This window comes from Chiloscyllium plagiosum, chromosome 42 (assembly GCF_004010195.1).
Source record: "Chiloscyllium plagiosum isolate BGI_BamShark_2017 chromosome 42, ASM401019v2, whole genome shotgun sequence".
NCBI lineage: Eukaryota > Metazoa > Chordata > Chondrichthyes > Orectolobiformes > Hemiscylliidae > Chiloscyllium > Chiloscyllium plagiosum.
Genome location: NC_057751.1, coordinates 11195050 through 11213320, shown reverse-complemented (window position 1 = coordinate 11213320; position 18271 = coordinate 11195050). Strand labels below are relative to the sequence as shown.

Genomic DNA, 18271 nt, shown 5'->3' with positions numbered 1-18271 from the left:
TGGGAGGGGATGAAGGAGGGAGGGGGTGGGCAAGGGGTGAGGTTTCGGGGGGGGGAGGCACGAGGTGGGCCCGAAGTGAAGGAGGGGGAAGTGGGATGGAGAAGGGGACATCAGGGGAGTGTCTCAGGGTGGACAGCAACAAATTCTCCCACCAGCAGGAACTCGGGTGAAAACATTGTGTGCCGAGCACACACACAGTGACGGACTCAGTGACAGTCCTCCAGGTTTGGGCCTTGCTGGTGCAGTCACTTTGGGAACTGGCCATGAACTTGTGTGTTCGATAAAACTTAACATGAGCTACGATGCCTGGAGGGAGGTTTCTCAAAGAATGTAGCACTCTTTTTGTTCAGAACAGTCTGCCTACTTCCTTCCTGGCAGGTGAACTGGAGGGCGTGGGGCTGCCTGATTGTTTCCAGCATCTCTCCTTTACCAAATGGTCCTCCCTTTACTGTACTCACCCCATCAGAGAGGTAGCAACAGGCCCTTCAGCCTGTCCACTCGCTGCTGCTGCTGCTGTGCCATTGGTTGGGATCAGGGCTGATCAAGAGGCAGCTCGCTGTCGGCTGTTCGGCTGTGGAAGGCATCCAAACCAATGCAGGTTGGCCCCATAAGGTCACTCCTTTGGGAGGGCGTGGTGACAAGAAACAAGAGGGTTCGGAGCTTTTTGGTTCCCACGGCAACAGGGAATGGGTTGGACCTCTGTACCCCTGAGAATCCCTGGAACAGAGTCTATCCCTGATTTTCGAATACAATGGGGATGGGGGAATTGAAGGAACCTCACCTGGGGCACCAACTGAGTGCCCCTCCCCATCCGCGTCCCCTGTCTTGACTCTCCGATTGAAAGGGAGATCCGAGTTTGAGGACAGAGCCTTCTTCTGTTATTCCCACTTGTTAATTTTTTGGGGATTGCTTTTCATACATATCTAAGTCATGGCCCACTGTGGCTAAGGAAGTGATGAAGTGCACAGTTCACAGAATCATAGATCAGTGCCGACAGTGCAGAGAGAGGCCCACTGGGTCCACACTGACCCTCCGAAAAGCATCCCACTCTCCCCTTACCCTGCATTTCCCAAGGTCAGCCCACCCTAACCTGCACACCTTTTGGGCTGTGGGAGCACAGAGGAAGCCTACACCGAGATGGGGGCCATTGTGCAGAGTCCACACGGTGGGTCACCAGAGGCTGGAATCGCTGACCACTGAGCCACTGTGCTGCCAGATTGTTGTGGGTGTGGTTGGATCGCCCCCTACAGGTACCGACTGTGGCCCCCTTGAGAGATTCCTGCAGTGGGCTGAAATAGCAAGCAGAGGGCTCAGAGGTGAGCAGTTGGCAGATGACTCCCCGTCCCAATCCCCATGTCCCAGCCCAGTGTTAAGGAGTGTGTGAACAACGACATGGCTGCCTTTTCACCCCCAGCTCCACACACTGAGAGGCTCGATCCCCATGGAGAATGGAAACCAGTGGGAGGGCCTGAGACACACACACACGTGGCCGGCTGCTGCTACCTCACAGGACTGGAGCAGGGTCACACTCTCCTTTCCCAGCCTTGGGGTGTGCCTGCCAGCTCTCACTGTCTAACCTTCAGGAAGGAAGGCAGGGAAGGGGTGCATTGACATGGCACCTTTCATCCCCCGTTCCCCCGATGATTGGACAAAGCAGCAGAGAGTAAGTGCAAAAGCCCAGATTGTTGCTGCTGTGCAGTTTTGAATGCCAGCCTGGCCGTAGTGTGGTCTTTCAGTCAAACCTGTAAACTACTGCCCATCTTCCCTCTTTGAAACCTTCCCCCACCCCTGTCTTCCTGCCAAGATTTGGCCTACTGTGGCTGACACGTGGATACGGGTTTGGATGGTTTGGTATAACTTTGTCTGGAGGGGACTGGCTCCTTTCCCCCCTTCCCCTCAGGGGTCCCTGAAATTCCAGGCGGTGGGAGTGGGCCAAGAGGAGACACCAGACTTGTTCAAGCCTCTGGCACAAGGTTGATGGAATTCCAGGTGGAAAGATGATTCCTCTGAGAGCGTGTGTATTTTTGTGTGTGCGCGCATGTGTGTTGTGTGTATTTTTGTGTGTTGTGTGTATTTTTTGTGTATTGTGTATGTACACGTATGTGTGTGTGTTGTGTGCGCGTGTGTGTTGTGTATTGTGTATTTTTCTGTTGTGTATGTGCGAGTATGTGCATGTATGTGTTGTGTATATATATATATATCTGTGTTGTGTGTGTATATCTGTGTGGTGTGTGTGTATATGTATCTCTGTGGTGTGTATGTGTGTATATCTGTGTGGTGTGTATGTGTGTATATCTGTGTGGTGTGTGTGTGTATATATCTGTGTGGTGTGTATGTGTGTGTATATATCTGTGTGGTGTGTATGTGTGTGTATATATCTGTGTGGTGTGTATGTGTGTGTATATATCTGTGTGGTGTGTATGTGTGTGTATATATCTGTGTGGTGTGTATGTGTGTGTATATATCTGTGTGGTGTGTATGTGTGTGTATATATCTGTGTGGTGTGTATGTGTGTGTATATATCTGTGTGGTGTGTATGTGTGTGTATATATCTGTGTGTGTGGTGTGTGTGTGTATATATCTGTGTGGTGTGTGTGTGTATATATCTGTGTGGTGTGTATGTGTGTGTATATATCTGTGTGGTGTGTATGTGTGTGTATATATCTGTGTGTGTTGTCGGTGCAGTTTGTCAGTCTGTGTAAGGGAATATGACTGAATAGTTTGACTTCCGTGCTGCTGAATCCACGCACTCCCACTCTTTCCTCCTGCTTCCTTGGCAAGCCCTTTTAAAAGGAAATGGAGATTCACATTTTTTTTTTGGTGTTTGCCGTCTGGTCTGAATCAGATCTCTGAAGCCTCGATTACCTCCCCTGGGATTGGGGGCGCGAGGGAGCAGGAGATGGGGGCGGGGGCAGCCAAGCGGGTTTCACTCCAATTGGAATCTGTGGCTTCCTTCTTCACAGGAAACTGTGACACACTTGGCACACAGCCTGGATCATGGCCTTTCACTCTTTAGCAATTTATCAGGCATTTCCCTCTTACCCCCTCCTCCCCGCCCCCCTTCCCCTTGTCCTCACTCCCCCACCTGACTCATGTTAAAGATGGCGCAGGGCTGAGTCACAATCTTGCGTGACACATGGCATCAAAATTCCACACACTGTTGGTGGTTAAGGCTGGAGAGAGAAAGCTCTCTGGCAGGTGGGAACCATCAACAATGTGTTTTTTTTCTGTTGATGATTCAGTGCGGTTGGTGCTGCAAAGCTGCAGTGGTGTTCACCCTCCCCTGCCTTGCTCTGTTTTCCCACCCCCTCCTCGGGGGGAATGTATGTTAGAGAACCAGACCATAAGAAACAGGAGCAGGGGTAGGCCTCAGAGCCTGTTTGCCATTCAGGATGATCATGGCTGCTCTGATGTGACTAACGTCCACTTAAGCTGCCCCGTCCCTGTAACCGTTGATTCCCGAACTGATTAAGAATCTATCTCAGCCTTAAATATACACAAGGAATCTGCGCCCACAGCTCTCTGGGGCAAGGATTTGCAAAGACTCTTAGACATTTGAGAGAAGAAATTTCTCCTCATCTCAGTCTTTGATTGATGTCCCTTTATTCTGAGACTATACCCTCTGGTCCTCAACGCTCTCTTGAGGGGAATCATTCTCTCCATAATTATCCTGTCAAGCACCTTACGTAACCTCAATGATTCAATGAGATCACCTCTCATTTGTCAAACTGCCAGTGAGTAGAGTCGGAACCAGTCTAACCTTTGGTCACAAACAATGCCTCCATACCAGGGATCATCCCTTGTGAACTGTCTCTGAACTGCCTCTAATGAATCTTGGCTTCAGTCAGGGGAGCAGAACTGTTAACGGTACTCCACTCAACTGTTGTACAGTTACAGTAAGACTATCCTATTAAGATACTCCAACCAGATACAGCCCTGACATGGGCTGGAGGTTTCTCCAGGTAATGGGAGGACAATACGTATCGGTGGGTAGAGCCATTTTTACCCGAGCTGCCCGGCTCACTCCAACCAGGGTTAGAATGGGACCTGGAGTTTTGATTTTTCTTGACGTCATGCATTCGGTGCAGTAAAATACGTCAAGCACCTCAAATACTCAAGCAAAGTGTGCCAGCCTGTCCCCAGGAAATGGGCTTTCCCAAGTGCCTTTGAGAGTCAGGAGATATTTAGCAGGGGAGGGGGTGGTGGGGGTGGGGGGGGGGGGATGTTCCAGAGCATGATAGCTGAGCACCTGAAACCAAGCTGCCAAGATCAGGTCAATGAGAACCCAGGACCGTGAGACGACAGGATGTGAGACGTGTAAACAGCTTGTGCGTTTCGGAAGATTCCAGCGACAGGGAAGAGCTGCCAGTGAAGGCCAGGTGAATACAGGGGGGTGACCCATCGGAGAGTTGTTGCCCTCTCAGTTGGTGCTGGCTGTTAGATTGGCTAATAGTGAGCTGGAATGACAGGGCATTCTGGGACTCGGGAAGAACAAACCATTAGCAGGTTGCTTCTCATTTGTCAGACTTGATCCGGATTGATTTCCCATCGTTAACTCTTGTCCCTCTCTCAGCAAGCCTGGCCTCTGGTGTAGAGCATTGTCCAAGAGTTAGCACAGAACAAGACACTGAGGGGTTTGAAGAAGTTGCATGAGTGGGAGTGAGGTGAATGTATTGACTGTTGGTCAGCTAGTTGGCGTCTGGTTTAACTGGAACAAGACGTCATTTGTGTGACTTCTACCCAAGCCAAGCTCAGTGTGGGTAAGACAGCAGTCCTCACCAACTCTACATCCCACGGGGGGGGGGGGGCGACACTTGGGTGGGGCTGTACACAGCATGAACAGGAAAGATTCGAGTATAGTGACAAATGGATCTTTGGATCGGAGCTCAGAATACGGAGAGATTCTACTGAGGGGATGGAGCTGAATACAGGGAGTGACTCATGTGGGGTTGGATGAGGGCTATCGCAGAGCAGTGATGGACAGAAAGGTGACAGAGGATGTGTTTACATGATGCCTGGACCAGGGCAGTGTAGCATGACAACAGAGCTCCCGATGGGATAGGACATGTGGGAATTAATGGTGGGAAATAGTGCCTGTAGAGGTGGTTTCAGGGAGAGACTGCAGTGAGGATTAGATTAGATTACCTACAGTGTGGAAACAGGCCCTTCAGCCCAACAAGTCCACACCGACCCTCCGAAGAGCAACCCAACCAGATCCATTCCCCTACAACTAACACTATGGTCAATTTAACATGGACAATTCACCTGACCTGCACATCTTTGTACTGTGGGAGGAAACCCACGCAGACACGGGGAGAATGTGCAAACTCCACACAGACAGTCGCCCAGGTCCGAACCCGGGTCCCTGGGGCTGTGAGACAGCAGTGCTAACCACTGAGCCATCTTGCCGTCCTTCAACTGCTGTTATTTTCAATGGGAGAAGGAGGGGATGGGAATGGGGGAAGTAAGATTGCCCAGGGCTGGGGAACAGTGTGGAAAGAGGAGCAAGAACTAATGTCTACTTGACACTGAAGGAAACCTTGTTCACTTTGGACCCATTGGCACTTCACAGCCCATTCCCATCCCAGCCCAGTCCCATCTCAGGATTGCTGTCCTGTGTCTAACCTTTCCTTCTCTCTCACTCATGTTTTCCTGGTTTCCCAGCCCCTTCAGGCCAAGCCCAGGCTGGAACAGGACGAGAGTGGTCGTTCAGTTCAGTATTTTGGCAGTTCCTTGGGGTTTGAGGATGCACTGAAACAGGGAATGTGCTCGTTCCTTCGCCCAGGGAGGGAGGGCAGGTTGCATTGGGGAAAACAGCTTTGTCCTTGCCCCAGTGCTGACACTGATTCAAGACAGGGAGCCTGGTTAGCAAGGTTAGATCTCATGGAATACAGGGAGAACTACAGACAGAGGGTGCTGGTGGAGGTTGTTTCTCAGACTGGAGGCCTGTGACCAGTGGAGTGCCACAAGGATCGGTGCTGGATCCTCTACTTTTTGTCATTTATATAAATGATTTGGATGCGAGCATAAGAGGTACAGTTAGTAAGTTTGCAGATGACACCAAAATTGGAGGTGTAGGCAGATGGAGTTTAATTCAGATAAATGCGAGGTGCTGCATTTTGGGAAAGCAAATCTTGGCAGGGCTTATACACTTAATGGTAAGGTCCTAGGGAGCTTGGAGTGCAGGTTCATAGCTCCTTGAAAGTGGAGTCGCAGGTAGATAGGATAGTGAAGAAGGCGTTTGGTATGCTTTCCTTTATTGGTCAGAATATTGAGTACAAGAGTTGGGAGGTCATATTGCAGCCGTAGAGGACATTGGTTCAACCACTGTTGGAATATTGTGCGCAAATCTGGTCGCCTTCCTATCGGAAAGATGTTGTGGAATTTGATAAGGTTCACAAAAGATTGACAGGGTTGGAGGATTTGAGGTACAGGGAGAGGCTGAACAGGCTGGGGCTGTTTTCCCTGGGGTGTCAGAGGCTGAGGGGTGACCTTATAGAGGTTTGTAAAATCATGAGGGGCATGGATAGGATAAATAGACAAGGACTTTTTCCTGGGGTTGGGGGAGGGGGGGGGGAAGGTGAAGTTGGGGGAGTCCAGAACTAGAGGGCATAGGTTTAGGCTGAGAGGGGAAAGATATAAAAGAGACCTACAGGGCAACCTTTTCACACAGAGGGTGGTGCGTGTATGGAATGAGCTGCCAGAGGACGTGATGGAGGCTGGTACAATTGCAACATTAGAGGCATCTGGATGGGTATATGAATAGGAAGGGTTTGGAGGGATATCGGCCGGGTGCTGCCAGGTGGGACCAAATTGGGTTGGGATATCTGGTCAGCATGGGCTAGCTGGACCGAAGGGTCTGTTTCTGTGCTGTTCGTCTCTATGACAGGGGGAGCTGTTTTTATATTTCTGCCCCCCGCCCCCGCCGTCTCTCGCTCTCTCTCCCCCAACCCTCTCTCTCTGTCCTTCCACTTTCTCCCCCCACCCCTGTTTCCTCCTGTCCCTCACATCTCTTGCTTTCTCTGTGTCACTCCTTCCCTCTGTGTTCCTCTTTCTCTGGCTTGGCGCCATTTGAATGCAGTGAAGCAGAGAAAGACAGAGGGAAGGCTCATGCTCCCGGGCTGTTGGGCTGATGCTCAGGGTTTCTTGTGCTTAATCTTTTGACCGTAATCTGCCTTTGTTTCACTTTGGGAAAGTCCCAGTTACTGCACTGGTCCCAGAAGACAGGAAACCAGCTGTGGTTAACTCATAGAGTGCAGGCCTTCCCTTTGTCTCTGAGCAGTTACCAAAGCTCACAATGTTCCTGTTCTCCTGGAGACCTTCATTGTCCCGAAGATCCACTCCAGGGCATTGCTTCAGAGCAGGGTTGGGCAGTTTTCCCTTGCTTGGGAATGTTGGATGAGGATGGGTGTGCTGGGGCTGGGACGGGTGGAGCTGAGGGACTGTGACCTTGAACACACCAGTGTGAGGTCACTCCTCACCTGTCCCCCAAGTCAGCCCAGTGACTCAGTGTCACCTCTTGTGGCTGGAGTGCCCTGGTCAGGTGAGCAAACAGCAAGGCAAGGGGTGGGTCACATCACCATAATCCCAGACCACCATCCTCCGAGAAAGAGGGAGCTGACTGGTGGTGGTTTCACCTGAGGGTCTCTGCGCCTCAGCGGATGGTGGGAATTGAGACCACGCTGTTGGCATCACACTGCACTGCTGGGCAGCTATCCAGGGAGGAAGGGAGGACTGCAGATGTGGGAGAGTCCGAGCAGATAGAGTGTGGCGCTGGGAAAGCACAGCAGGTCAGGCAGCATCCAAGGAGCAGGAGAGTCAACGTTTCGGCCCAGCCCTGAGCTAACCCAGCCTGTCACCGCTGGGTTCAGTAAGCTGCCGTCCCCTGGCTCAGGCTGTGATCCAACTCTTGGGAATCTTGGATCCCACCTTTTCCTGGTTGTACTCCAGCTGGGATTGGGAAAGGCAGTGCCCGGAGGGTGTTCAGCCCACGGCCTGCTCACGATTGGAGGGATGGTTGGGTGCGAAGTTGTGTTGCGTGTGCAGTTCTGGTGTCTCCCGCTGTCCTTCCAGGGAACACGTCACAGGGACAATCTCCAATACTGTGGTCCCTGCCTCAGTCCAGCTGGGCACAGGGTGAGCAGTGTTGGACACGCAAGCCAAGCCAGAGAGACATCACTGCTGGCAGCCTGGGCACCAGGCACTGGCAAGGCAGTTGCTTATTTGCCCAGAGGCTGGCTTCATGGCATGGGGGGGGCCATCCACAGCAACTCGGAACCTCATCCCAAGGAGTGCAGTCCCTGCATTCGTGTAGCGCCTTTCACAGGCTTGTCATTGTTGGAAGCCCGGCAGCTGGTTTGGGCCCAGCAACCTCCCACTGCGAAACACCGTGTTAAAAGCCACATGCTGTTTCCTGACCATGTGAGTGGAAGGGCACCAGAGCAGCTCCTTGCAGTCTGTCCTAGCCCACCCTCTGTGTCCACCCTGTGCCCCAGTGGCACTGGGTGCTGGGGGCATCCTGCATTGGTGGAGGTGCCAGATGAGATGGGGACCTGAGGCATGGAATTCTCCAGCCTTGTGCTGTCTGAGTTAGTCAGACATCATCTGGAGGTGGCAAAGCAGGCAGTGAGGTCAGCCCTGGCTTTTGGGATCTTGCTGTGCAATACAGCCCAGGGGGTTATTGATGGAGTCCACAGGCAGGTGACTCAACAAGACTGGGCCCTCCCCACCCAGCTGGCGCTCCTGAGGCCAAGGGATGTGGGCATACAACTGGCAAACAAACACACAGCCAGTCCCAACTGATCGAGCTACTGTTAGCTCTCGGAGACTCTCCCCGTCCTGAGAGTAGCACTGAGTGAGCTGGGCTGTGCTTAAAACAGCAACGAATTGTCAAGTTTGAGAATATCCCACTTGCACCTGGGACCCTCTCAAGCTCTGTAGTCCCAAAGCTGCTCTTGATGTCTATCCATTACCTTGAAGTAGAGAAATGACCATATCATGCTGCCTGTTATTAATATTGTTGGGAAAGTGGTTAGCACCACTGCCTCACTGCGCCACGGACCCGGGTTCAACTCCAGCCTCGGGTCACTGTCTGTGTGGAGTTTGCACATTCTTCCCGTGTCTGTGTGGGTTTCCTTTGGGTGCTCCACTTTCCTCCCACAGTCCAAAGATGTGCAGGTCTGGTGAATTGGCCATGCTAAATTGCCCGTCGTGTTCAGGGATATGCAGGTTAGGTGCATTAGGCAGGGGTAAATGTAGGATAATACGGTAGGGGAACAGGTCTAGGTGGATAACTCTTTGGAGGGTCAGTGTGGACATTTTGGGCTGAATGACCTGTTTCCATCCTCGGGATTCTATGAAGTTTCGTGCTGATACTGCTGCTGTTTCTCCTGACCAGTAGTGGGCAAGAGAAAGCAGAGGGATATACTGGATGTTGCCAAAATGGGGGGAGTAGGAGCAGACCGTGGTATGGAGGCATTTGGTCATGTTCAGCAGTTATTCCCCCAGAGTAGAAACCTTCAGGAGAACGTGGTGATTCACGGCAGGAGGTGGTCATTCGGCCCTTTCGATCGCTGTGCTGGTCAGTAAGATGGTGGCTGATCGGGATGTGATCTAATTCAGTTCAGGGTGATAGTTCATGGCTCCCATGACCAAGGCGAGGTTTATATGGCAGATTGATCAGTTGGATTGAAATGCCGCCAGCTGCTCTGATGAGGTTTGGGCACATCTCCACAGAAAGTTAACTTGGGCCGATGGGTGACTGGTTTACAATGAGGGACCATAGCACTGCCATCTCCCCCTGTACCAGAAGTACTATAGTCCCAGCACTGTTGGTCTCCAGTGTGAGGCTGGGACGGAGGTACCTTGAGGCTGACATGAAGGTTCTCTTCACTGACACCAGGTCAGAGGATGTTAAGGATGCAGCACAGAAGGAGGCCATTTTTCCCATCATGCCTTTGGTGGCTCTTGGCTCAGGCCATCCAATGGCCATAGATTGTAGCATAGAATCCAAGCTGTTTTGGAAGGCGGCCATGTTTCTTTGGTGCTGAACATCAGGGCTGGTCTGACGCTCGGTATTTCTGGCCTCAGTATTTGACAGGAGTTTGTGAGGTCTCAGAGATTGACCAATCTGTTGCAGTTGGCGGTACCCGTCCCTCATTCTCTCTGAGTGTGCGAGGAGCTTGCCAGCAGTGCGTTTCCTTGTAGCATGGTGTGCTGGTTCGGTGTGAGCTCCCTGTGGTGTGCCTGACGCAGTGAGCTGTTCTTACCTTTTGCAGACTCCCTGAAACAGAGGCTGGATGTGGAGAAGTACCCAGCCCACCCAGGACAGACCCTGGAGCTGCGCTGTCGCCTGAGGGAGGATGTGCAGAGCATTGATTGGACCAAGGATGGGGTCCAGCTGCCCACCAATAACCGGACCCGCATCACAGCCGAATTCCTGCAGATCACCAGCTCAGTGCGAGAGGATTCGGGTCTCTACACGTGTGTCACAGGCGGGCCATCTGGCAGTGAGACTTCACGCTTTGCTGTCAATGTCTCTGGTACGTGGTAAGCCTCATCCATGGCCTGAACGTTGCTGGGAGGGCTTCACTGCACCTTCCAAAGGTGGCTTTCACTATCTGTCCCCATGAGATGTGACTGCTCCGTCACCATCCTGACCAGTCGTCCATGCCAGGCCTATCCATATCTCAGCACTGTATCATACAGTGGCTCCCAGACATCGTCCATAGTCTGGTGTTTATGGACCAGACCGAATCCCCTCAAAACAGATCAAGGAGATAGTCTCGACCCTAACTAGCACCTCAGTTAAAGGTGAGCGTAAGGCACTGCATTACAGATGTGATTCGATTGGTCAAACTCCTAGTGCTTTCAGCAACTCCCACTTTATTCTCACACCACGAATAAAATGCAAACAAAACTAAAAGAACTGGCATAACTTTAACTGTTATGAAATATTAAACAAAATAAAATATTATTTAACTAATAGCCGTTAATGGTTCCAATAGAGCAACATCCCCATCGAAATAATATATTATTTAACTGCCACCCATCAACTGTTCCAAAAGAACAACATCCCCTAAACACACCCTTGGCTGAGGCAAATTCAGCAAAGCAGATTTCCCTGACCTGTTATCTCCTCCACTCTAGGAGAAGGGAACTGACAGTATGAATCTTGCACCGAGGACAGAGCTAGAGCTGTTTACAGCAGCTACAGCAGCAGCAGAGAGAGAGTGGTATCTTGCTGCTTCAGTCCCAAATTCCCAACTTCAACAACTGGAAGCAGAACTAAAGCCTTGTGCCTGTGGGAGTGTGACTCCACCCACTCACCCTCCTTTTGTCTCATTGAGGAAAAAAAAAACCCATTGCTATTTAGTCTGCTTTCCATGGAGTAGACACATCAGCACCAAGTTTACAACACTCTTCTTCAAGAGAGCCGGGACAGAACAAATCCCTCTTCTAGGCACACACGTCCCTCCTTATCTCTGTGAGCTCCTCCACCCCCACATTGCTCTCAGATCTCTGCACTCCTCCTTCTGTATTGATCCCCATTTTCACCATCTGCTAGTGGCAACTGCGACAGTGCGAAGCTCTGGAAATCTCTCCCGCTCCCTCTCCTCCTTCAACATCTCGCAAACCCCTCCAAACTGCCAGCCAACTGAAAGCATTCAAAATCATGTGCTGTCCAGGCTGAAAATGTACTGTGGGCAAGGTGTTATCTCAGTACAGGCTGTTAGTGATCTTTCTGTTCTCTCCCTGGATTGGTTAGTTGCCTGGTCTGGGTGTGAGAGGGGAGGGGAGAGAGAGCTTCTCCTGGGAGTGGGTGTGGGGGCTGACTCCAGTTGCTAATAAACACTGTGCAGGCTGTCCATCTGTGAGGACATGGTGAAACTGGGGCCTTGCAGCTGTGTGGTTGTCACGAGGATCGTGTTTGTGGAAACACTGCAGTAACTAACGGAATCACTCCCTGGTCTAGATGCTGTGTTCTCAGTGGATGATGATGATGATGACGATGAAGATGAGGATGAGGATGACGAGGTACATGATGCTGACCACGATGAAGAGAACGATTCTGAGGAAACGGCTAAAGGCAGGAAGGAAGCACGTGAGTACAGAGTGGCTGGAAGGCCCGCTGAGCTGTCAGGTATTGGCGAACACCTTCTCCTTGACTGTTTCTGAGGTGATGGTGAAGGTCCTGGCATGATGGCTGCCTGGTATTGGCCACTTGATGCGGGATCTCAGTGTGCCCACCACTTGTCAGTCCAGGAGGTGTGCTGGAGAGTTTGCCTTTGACAGCAGCTCACTGACGACACAGCAGAGTTGTGCTGATGAGTATTTTGTTCACCTCAAAGGCACAGGCTCTTCCACATGCAACTGGGAGAAACATAGCAGCTGGGGATGAAGCTGCATTTCCCATCCTCACCCAGTGGGGAAACAACCTGGATGGCATCCCCCACACGCGCACACAAGCAGAGGGGAATGAGCAGCTGTCCCCCTCCGTGACAGTGGCCTGTGAGTTCAGTGCCAGCCAGCTGTGAGGGGCAGCCAATCTGAGGTGGGCATCTGAGGTGAGAGGCAGCACCTCTGACCACCGTGAGTGAAGAACTGGCACTACCTGCAGCCTTGGCGCTTGCCTGAACCAAGCTGAGAGTGGGCCCACCAGGGTTTAGCATTTAATAAAAGCAAATTACTGTGGATGCTGGAATCTGAAACCAAAAGAGAAAATGCGGGAAAATCTCAGCAGGTCTGGCAGCATCTGTAAGGAGAGAAAAGAGCTGACGTTTCGAGTCTACTGACCCTTTGTCAAGCTTTGATAAAGGGTCGGTAGACTTGAAACGTCAGTTCTTTTCTCTCCTTACAGATGCTGCCAGACCTGCTGAGATTTTCCAGGGTGTAGCATTTGGCTGGTGTTAACTCTCGGAAGGTACATCCAGCGGGATGTGAGGTGTTTAGTTTAGCGGGAGGTTCCTTTCAGGATACAGCTGAACCGGTGAGTTGAACAGTGTCCATTACCAACACCAAACTACCCACTCACTTTGGGGTTGCTGGGGCTACTGCTTCTTGAAGGGTAAGCGAGACCTTTACAAAGCAAGAACTGACTTGAGAAGCCTTTCCTGATGACACTGGGGTGGTGAAGGTGAGAAAGCTCAGAAGGGAATGTTGAAAACCCTGCATCAGATTCCCGCATGGATTTCCTGGATGTGATTATCCCTGTTTTACTTGAGGCTTTGGGGGAATCTGAAAAGATGATTGAGCCATTTGAAGCTTGCAACAACCTCAGGGTCACCGTGACAGTTCCTGGGGTCAGGATCAGAGTGGTGCTGGAAAAGCACAGCAGGTCAGGCAGCATCTGAGGAGCAGGAAAATCCACGTTTCGGGCCAAAGCCCTTCATGACAGTTCCTGGCCAGAGTTGGAACTTCCTCCTGTTGTCCCACTTCCCTCATGTGTCTGGCCTTGTTCCCACCTTTCTGTTGTCCCTTCCCGTTATCCCTCCCACTCTCCCTCTCTCCTGGTCGGACTGCTTCCCACTTGCTCCCACCCCAGTTATAATCTCTTCCATCAGGCAGAAGATCCAAAAGCTTAAACTCACAGACCAACAGGTTCAAGTACAGCTTCTTCCCCACTGTTATTAGACTGCTGAATGGACCTCTCAAACTTTAAATTTCATGCTGACCTCGTTCTTTGCACATCTCTGCAGCCTTTACATAGTATTCCTTGCTCTGTTCTATTACCCCTTATTCACTTTGTATAGTACCATCTGCCTGGACAGCATGCAAAACAAAACATTTCACTGTACCTAGGTACATGTGACAATCATAAATCAAATCAGAAAGAACCTGCTCCTCCAGCCTTGCCTCCTTCCCTCACCCTCTCTGTACCTCTTTCCCTCCACCCCACTGTTGCTCTCTCCCTCCTTCTCCACCCCATGCTCTGGCTCCCTCTCTCTCACTCCCCCTGTTCCTTTCCTCCCCTCTCTGTCTCTCCTTTCCCACCCTCACCTGCTCCCTTGCTGCCTCCTCTTTTGCCTTTCTCGGTGAATGAGACCGATGTCCTGTGCTGATGGATGCTGAGCCTGTTGGATGGAGATGAATGGGTGAAGATGGTAGGCCGAGTTTCCCAGCCTCCCTTTCAGTATAGTCAGTCAGAGAGACTGGCAGCATCCCACAGGTATCAGGGTACAGAGCACGCCAGCTTGTCAGCATCCAAATGTCTTTTCTCTTCACTGATTGTCACAAGAATTGCTCTCTCTTTTCCTCCTGTCAATGTGTCAATGAGGCAACCATTATGTAGCTGTCATTCTTTTGATGATTATTTTTGGTGCTAATTGTTAATTGTGACTGTACCTGAATGGTAGCGGCTGTTCCAAGTGTTTTACAGCTCTGGCATTTTCTCATTCAGAGACATGTTCTGACACAGCTCTGCAGCAGGTAGGATGTGAGGCGGGGACACTGCCGCTGTTGCCACACTGACGTTTACACTGTACTGGAGCAGCACCGAATATGAATGAGGATGACTCCGGGTAACATTTGCTGAGCGTTCAGTCGCCATTTACACAGTCGCTGCACTGAAACACCAGAGAAAAACTGAAAGAACAGCAGATGCTGTCAGCCTGAAACCGAAACAGATTGCTGGACAAGCTCAGCAGGTTTAGCAGCATCCGTGGAGAGAAATCTAAAACCAGAGAACTGTTCTGAGGAAGGGTCACCAGACCCGAAAGGTTAACTCTTGATTTCTGTCCACACATGCCAGACCTGCTGAGCTTTCCCAGCAGCTTCTGTTTTGGTTTGAGGTAAAGCCATCGAGATGGGTCAGTGGCTCTGGGGGAAGAAACAGTGGCAGGTTTCAGCTCACTGCCCCCTTGAGTAGGAAATGCCCCTGTCCAGGAGGATGGCCTGCTCTGGGCTGTGGTTGCCGGCTACTGTTTTCCTGTGGTCATTCGGTGGAGGTGGGACAGTAGGTAACTGTCAACATGGTGCACTGCAGGAGTCAGTGCCTGAGCTGGACGGATTCAATAGGAAGGTCAGGGAGCTTTCACAATCTGGCGTGATTCCCAGAGGGAAAACAAACCTGTGCAGGATAGGATGCAGAACAAGAAGTGGGGGTGGGGAAAGTGCTGCAGTCAGGAGGGGAGCAAGTGTATGCTGCTTCAGAAAGGGACAGTGTGTGGGGTGTGCTGTGTTCAGAGGTTGGGATTGTCTGCTGTTCACTTGAGGCACAGGCTGATGTGGCAATTCCATATAGACCATCCCATTGGTGTTGATGGTAGGATGTACCCCTGTGAAGGGTAAAGTAACAGGAGGCAGCATGTTTCTAACATGCAGAGCCTTAGAGGTGGGAGTGTGGCCATGGGTAGGATGCACAGAGTCCCTGTCTGTTTGTCAGTGTCCTGTTTCCACTGGCCCCGGCTCCCAGTGTTGGTGGGTTTGGGTCGAATGATGGAGTTCCTGGTGCTCGCTCTCCACTCCCTAGTCACTGAGTAGCACAGCCCTCTCTGCCCTGTACCCAATCCCCATCTGAAACAAGCAGCAATCTCAATCACAAACACTCGGCACAACACAAAACCCGTGACAGCAGGAAATATGAAATGTGGCTGGTTTTGCCAGCCATTTTCCTGAAGGCTAGAGCTGAGCTGAGAGCTGATCGGGGGTGACCTATTTCCTGCTTTCCCTGCTGACAGGGTTGTACTGCTGTCACAGTGATTGAGTACATCGGGTGATTAAATTGGAGTGAAAACTCATCCAGTGTTATTGGCAACTCGATCTCTGAGTGTGCCTCTGGCTCCCTCGATTAATCTCCTCGTCTACAGTTCTTAATGTCAGCCCATTCTGAAGTGTGTGATTTCCGGAATGGATGTCACAGTCAGACAATGGTATTGAGAGCTGCGTACTGAACCCTTGTACAGGTGTGTTAAAAGGGAATCAAAAACCTGCTGTTTAAGGTTTAAAAACAAGTGAGCTCCCTTCTGCAGGAATTGCTTCCCACGTTGTACAAGAGCTGGATTCCCATGTTCTTCCTGACCGTGTGCTCACCTTGACCCTGGCACCTTGGGATTCTGGGAGCTGACCACGCAGGGTTTGGGGATGCTCCCTGTGCCCGAATCAGCACGTACAAGGGCCAGGCTTGATACCAATCCCCTGTCTGCCCGCTTGCAGGATCTCCCAGCAAACCTGACCAAGGGAGTGATCTGCAGGGTTCCTGAACAATAACTGGGCTTTCTGCTGTTGATGATCAGAGCTGCCCCTGGGAGCTAGCTGCATACAAACTGACTGCACAGCTCTCGGGGACGTGCTGAGGTAGGCAGAGGTGCTATATAAATGTCGGACCTTTTTCTTTTATGAGGGTGGACTTAAAGAACTGGGGCAGCTCTACTGAGTGAGAAGCAGCGACGTCTGCTGGATTCTGACATGGCTGTTCCCAGTGGGTGTAATTCCCGATGAGTCTGGAATTCCCTGGGAATATCCAGCCCAAAGTACTTGGCCACCAGGAAGGAAACCCTGGACAGGGAGTCCCAACTTCTCCTTGGGAACAGCTTGCAGCCATGAATCCAGTTGGAGTTTGGAATAGCAGGGGAGTGAGCGAGGTGGTTGTGAATTGGCCTGATGTTCTGAGTGCACTCCTCCCAATGGCAATGACCAAATGGCACTGGGATCCTGGCGCTGGGGCCTTGACTGAGGTGTACTTGGGGGAGGCGAAGGCCAGACTCCGAGTTTACCTTGTTGTATAAATTATTGTTGGTCAGTAACATGAACTGGGGTGGATTCGGTTGATTAGATTATTTTATAGTGTGGAAACAGGCCTTTCGGCCCAACAAGTCCACACCGACCCGCCGAAGCGCAACCCACCCAGACCCATTCTCCTACATTTACCCCTTTACCTTACACTACGGGCAATTTAGCACGGTCATTTCACCTGACCTGCACATCTTTGGACTGTGGGAGAAAACCGGAGCACCTGGAGGAAACCCACGCAGACACGGGGAGAACGTGCAAACTCAACACAGTCAGTTGCCTGAGGCGGGAATTGAACCCGGGTCTCTGGCACTGTGAGGCAGCAGTGCTAACCACTGTGCCACCGTGCCGCCCCCGCCCCCTGTGAGAATGTTGCACAGGTTTATTTTCAAAGGCTGCAGTTAGTGCTACCAACTGACCCATCGGTAGCCGAGGTGTCTCTGTTGGGCTGTGCTGTGCCAGTCAGTCCTTGGCTCATGAGTATACCCAGCTCTTAATGCATCGCCACTCTTACAGCAGGAGCACATTGGGAAGCACAGGCAGGGCTCAGTGACCCTCCGACGTGAAGGAAAAGACTTGGATTGTGTAAGCCGCCAGCATTATTGTACGGGAAGGGCCCTTTCTGTCCCGACTGGCTGGGTGTGGCAGCTGCAGGCATGAGCTGCTGGCTTTGAGTGTCGGCTGGAGCAGCTTGAATGCAGGTGTCAAACTGAAGGGATCAGTCAGGGCCATGTAGGAAGCCTGGGTGCTTCTCCTGCAGAGTCAGCTATCACTTACACTCGCGATTGTCAGCAAGCTGCAGGGTTAATCCTCTGGCTGACTGACTGACTGACTGACTGCTGCTTGGGAAGATTAGGGCAACATGGGATCCTCCACTGAAGGAGAGCAGCGTTTGTGGAAACACACTGCAAGGCTGCAGGCCAAGGGAGCAACTGATATCAGCAGCAGAACCTCTGCTGTGCACAAGCATTCAAACAGGTAAGCTGCATTCACGTAGTGCCATGAATGTCATGTGTCAACAATGGGTGCTGCTGCTTGGGTGTTCTCCCACCACCCAGTCAGCCAATCGCAGTCCGCAATGCGTGTCGGCCTCACACGCCGTACACACCTGAACAGCAATTTGCCTGTGACGCCACCTACTGTCTCCAGCTGACCTCTCCATTTGGCCCCTGGAAGGAGTTTCCGGAGATTTTCAGCTCTGGCCAGACTCCAGTAGGAGGCCTGAGGGCAGACCCACCGAGAGCGACATCCCGAATCTCCGGTTGAAGTAGTGACTGAGGGGAGGGGAGAGCCATGGATTTCAGAGCCTGACACCCACGTTGTGAAGCTGCTGTTGCTGATCGGCCAGGTGAAAGCGATGGAGAATGAACCCAGGGATGTCAGGAGAGTTGCTGATGAGGACGGGCAGGAAGCCATGTTTTGACCCAGTTGGACGAGCCTTGTGAGGTGGTTCAGCATTGCAGAGGAAGGTGCAGTGGTGCCTCCTGTTGGGGAGGAGCAGCATAGACCGGTTTATCGTGAGCTTGAGGCTGAGATCAGCCAT

At 51.6% G+C, this 18271-nt stretch overlaps 1 protein-coding gene across 2 annotated transcripts in view; it reads left to right on the top strand.

Moving 5' to 3' along the window:
• The window catches only part of LOC122543124 (fibroblast growth factor receptor 1-like), a 141544-nt gene that overhangs the window by 77404 nt on the left and 45869 nt on the right, over positions 1 to 18271 (top strand). For both annotated transcript variants that reach the window (XM_043681460.1, XM_043681461.1), the window contains exons 3-4: positions 10278 to 10541; positions 11975 to 12103. In XM_043681460.1, coding sequence (XP_043537395.1) covers positions 10278 to 10541; positions 11975 to 12103 — 393 coding nt within the window. The remainder of the gene's footprint in view (positions 1 to 10277; positions 10542 to 11974; positions 12104 to 18271) is intronic.